The sequence below is a fragment of the Triticum urartu genome, chromosome 7A (assembly GCF_056163025.1).
Source record: "Triticum urartu cultivar PI428250 chromosome 7A, HENAU_Tu73, whole genome shotgun sequence".
Lineage (NCBI taxonomy): Eukaryota > Viridiplantae > Streptophyta > Magnoliopsida > Poales > Poaceae > Triticum > Triticum urartu.
In genome coordinates, this window is record NC_141879.1 from 400418211 (window position 1) to 400421730 (window position 3520).

At 59.2% G+C, this 3520-nt stretch overlaps 1 protein-coding gene across 1 annotated transcript; it reads left to right on the forward strand.

Annotated features, from left to right (window-relative positions):
- Nucleotides 1–550: 550 nt before the first annotated feature.
- Nucleotides 551–835, forward strand: LOC147959745 (ethylene-responsive transcription factor 13-like). The gene has a single exon (XM_087532882.1). The coding sequence runs from the start codon at nucleotides 551–553 to the stop codon at nucleotides 833–835; it is 285 nt and encodes a 94-aa protein (XP_087389008.1).
- The last annotated feature ends 2685 nt before the right edge of the window (nucleotides 836–3520 follow it).

A 3520-nucleotide genomic window follows, 5' to 3' on the forward strand; every position in this document is an offset into this window, starting at 1 on the left:
GTAGGAGAAAAGGATGAATGAGGGATTTCCTTATTTGCAAATCTAGAGAGGGGTGTGGGTATCTTTCTACAAATTGCCATAGTTTCCTTCCTATCCATCGGATATAAATCGGATGGCCTATATTGCAGGATGGCAGGCACACCATTATCACCAACTCTGTTTTTAAAAAAGAGAAAAGAAAAAAAGAAAGTAGAAAAAAGAGAAAGAGAGTAGAGAAGTAGAGAGAAATATTATAAATATAAAATAAATATAACAGTAGAGAAGAGAGTAGAGATAAATATTACATATAAAATAAATATAACAGTACAGAAGAGAGTAGAGATAGCAGGGACGTCGGAAAAGGATCGCGCCATGGGAAAAAGTGGCCGGGTGCACGCTAGTTTTGGCCCGCGGCGTCCGGCGCGCTTTATAAAATCCAATGCCCTCCCACCGCTCTGTGCCTTGCCACCACTCTCACCCCGCTCTGTGCCTCTCCACTGCTCTCTCCCTGTTCTGCACCTTGCCACCGCTCTCTCCCCGCTCTTTCTCGCCTCACCGCCGCCACGCCACCATGCCGCCGCGTCGCCGGGAAACTTGGGGATACCGCGGCGTCCACGCGCGCCCCTTCGGCGGCTTCTCCGCCGAGATCCAGTTCCACGGGATGCGCCTCGGCCTCGGCAATTTCCACACCGTCAACGAGGTCGCCTGCACGTACGACGCGGCGGCGTGGTGCCTCTGGCGGCCTCATAGAACACCGAACATCCCCAACATGCCGACGCGAGAGCGGGCGCAAGAGCTCGTGCCTCTGCCGCGGCTTATCACCGACGAGGATCGTCGCGATAACCGGATGCGATAGCACCGTCTTGGCATCGCCGAGATGGACGAGGAAGCCCTGGCGCTGTGGCGCCAATGCTTCCCACAGAACATCATCAACGAGCGTGAGTTCTACGTGCAAAGGAGGGCGGAGAGGGAGAAGAGGAGGGCGGAGCGAGCTGCCTATCGCGAGGACAAGCATACGCAAAAAGCGGACGCTCAATTCAACATGAGGCTAGGAACAGTGTCGCCTTGGGAATCCGACGACGGTCGGTATCTTCACACCTACATTGAGACGTCAGAGGAGGACATCACTGAGGAGGAGTCGGACAACGAGGAGTAGTTGAATTATCTATTTTTATCTATCTATTTTTTATCTATGCTGAGAACTATCTATGTCTCTACTCTCTATCTCTGCTTCTTGATCTCAGCACTGTAAACACTTTTTAATGCGTCGCGCGTTGCGCTTCTGTTGGAGATGCTCTAACATGGCAGACGAGTGCTTTAATGTTGCCCACAAGATGCGTGAGTATTACTAGTATATTTTTCTTTCCATGTTGAGATTTTAAAGCCACGAGTGCGAACATGCAGAGGAGCAATGAAGACCAAACACGAGATAGACATCTTCAAGGAGCGTTGTCGGAGTAAATGACCACGGGTAGCCTAGCCGGCTCCCCCTGGCCCTTCTGAAAAAATTACGAGCCGATCCGGCCCTCAAGAATCCAAGACGTGGGGCCGCCTTCCCCATGCCGGCTGTCTCCCAGGCCGACTATCAGAAGGCGACTCGGCTTTAGCCCTCATGAAGAAAGCCGCGGGAGGGCCGGCTCTGAGAAGCCGGCCACAAGAAGGCCGACTCCAAGAAGCCGGCTCTCACAAAGCGGTCAAGATCATACCCTCGAAGTCTGCATCCACGTAACGGTGATGTGACGGGGCGTGGCTACAGTAAAGCCTGCCACCCCCGAATCCCGGAGCACGCCTGGCACAGTGCGCCATACGGGGTGGCCATGACCCGTCCAGCGTGGCACTGTTGCCATGTTGACCCTGATGTCACCCACGACGGGCTGCTAGCGCGGCCCACGGGCAGTGGGCCCCTTCAGGCAGAGAGACACCCGAAGGCGGCCAGGCCTCCCCCAATCGGCCCGAGACGGGGCCGGCTCCCCACGGCCAGCTTGCCTCCTCCCTCGAAGGAGACGCCCCATTAAGGAGACGATACACGGTGAGGCTACAGCGATCGCCCGCCGGGCGGCTGCACTGTAGCCACGCCCACCTCGGCGAAGCCCTCGTCACCAGGTTGAGGCAACAGTAACCAGCCACCGACAAGGCCCTGGACAGTGGGGCCTGCCTGTCGACCAAGGAGCCGGCAGCCGGCGGGACCCACCAGCCGGCGGGCCCCAGCAGCCGGCGCAGAAGCCGGCGAGCATAGACACAGACGGCTGGGGCCCACGCCCAGCCGGATTACCATTGTACCCCCGGGGGGTGAGCCTATATAAACCCCCCGGGCACCCATGCAAAGGATGGATCGGTGCTAGTTTTAGACACCACATAGAGAGGAGAGGAGAGCTAGCCATGCCCTTCTTCTTCTTCTTCTTCTTCTCGCAAAACAGCTCAAGGAGCATCTTGTAGCCACTCGTTCATCTAGTGATCATGCGGAGACCCCGCAGAGCAGCAGTAGGGGTGTTATCTCCACGGAGAGCCCCGAAGCTGGGTAAGATTCGCCGGCGTGCATGTCTTTGCCTCATCCCGCTTCCAGGCACCGGCGACGTCTTACTGGCTCCCACTATGATAAGCCACCCGTTGGCATATGTCGCACCTACCACCCGACATTTGGCGCCCACTGTGGGGCCAGGTGCACCGTCGTCCGAAGACCTGTTCTGGACGGGAACCCTCTTCCTCCCCAGCGAGCGTAGCCAGCCCGGCACGCCCGATGGCGCTTGCCACGACGCGCTGCAAGGCGTCGCCAACGTCTGCGCAGCGAGCAGCCTCGCCGATCTCCTTCACAAGACCTTCATATCCGACGAGCTCGCCTCTGACGCGGGCACCGACCACCTCATCAACCTCCTCGGCCAGCTCCACGTCTCCAGCGAGCTTGCTGTGGACTGGAGTCTGTTGGCTCCACCGATCTGATGCTTGTCGACTCCGACACGGCCTCGCTCGACGCTTTCCCCACCGACGTCGCGATCTACAACGACCCTCTTCCCCGAGCCGATGGCTGCGACGGCGCCACCACCGAGGTGATGGTCATCGGCCACGGTGGCGCTTCTGGCGAGAACGCCCTCAACGCCCCGCATGCAGCGGTCCACGATTTGTCCATCCCCCTCCCGGCCGATGCCGACGCCGAAGCACTGGAGGCTCGCCGCCTCGCCCTCCTCGCGGAGGGTCGGAAGTTGGGTTCCACGAGACGCCTCACCGAGGCCCACCAGTGCGAAGCCGCCCGTGCCGCCTTTGGCACGCCGCCCCCAAGCGGGCCAAGCCGATCCGGCGTTGTCAGACAGTGAGGTGCTACCCTCGCCGACATGCCAGGAGTCGACCACGCAGTCTACGCCACTCCGCTCGAGAACCTGCACGCCGCCCAGGCGGCCGCAGACGAGCTAGACGGACTAGGGGCCGAAGAACTCCCCCACATGACCAGGCGCATCCAGCAACTAATCGATGCAGCCGCACAACGACAAGAAGCCGACGCCCGCGCGGAAAGCCCTCCCCCGCACCGAGAGCACGGCGCGACGTCCCA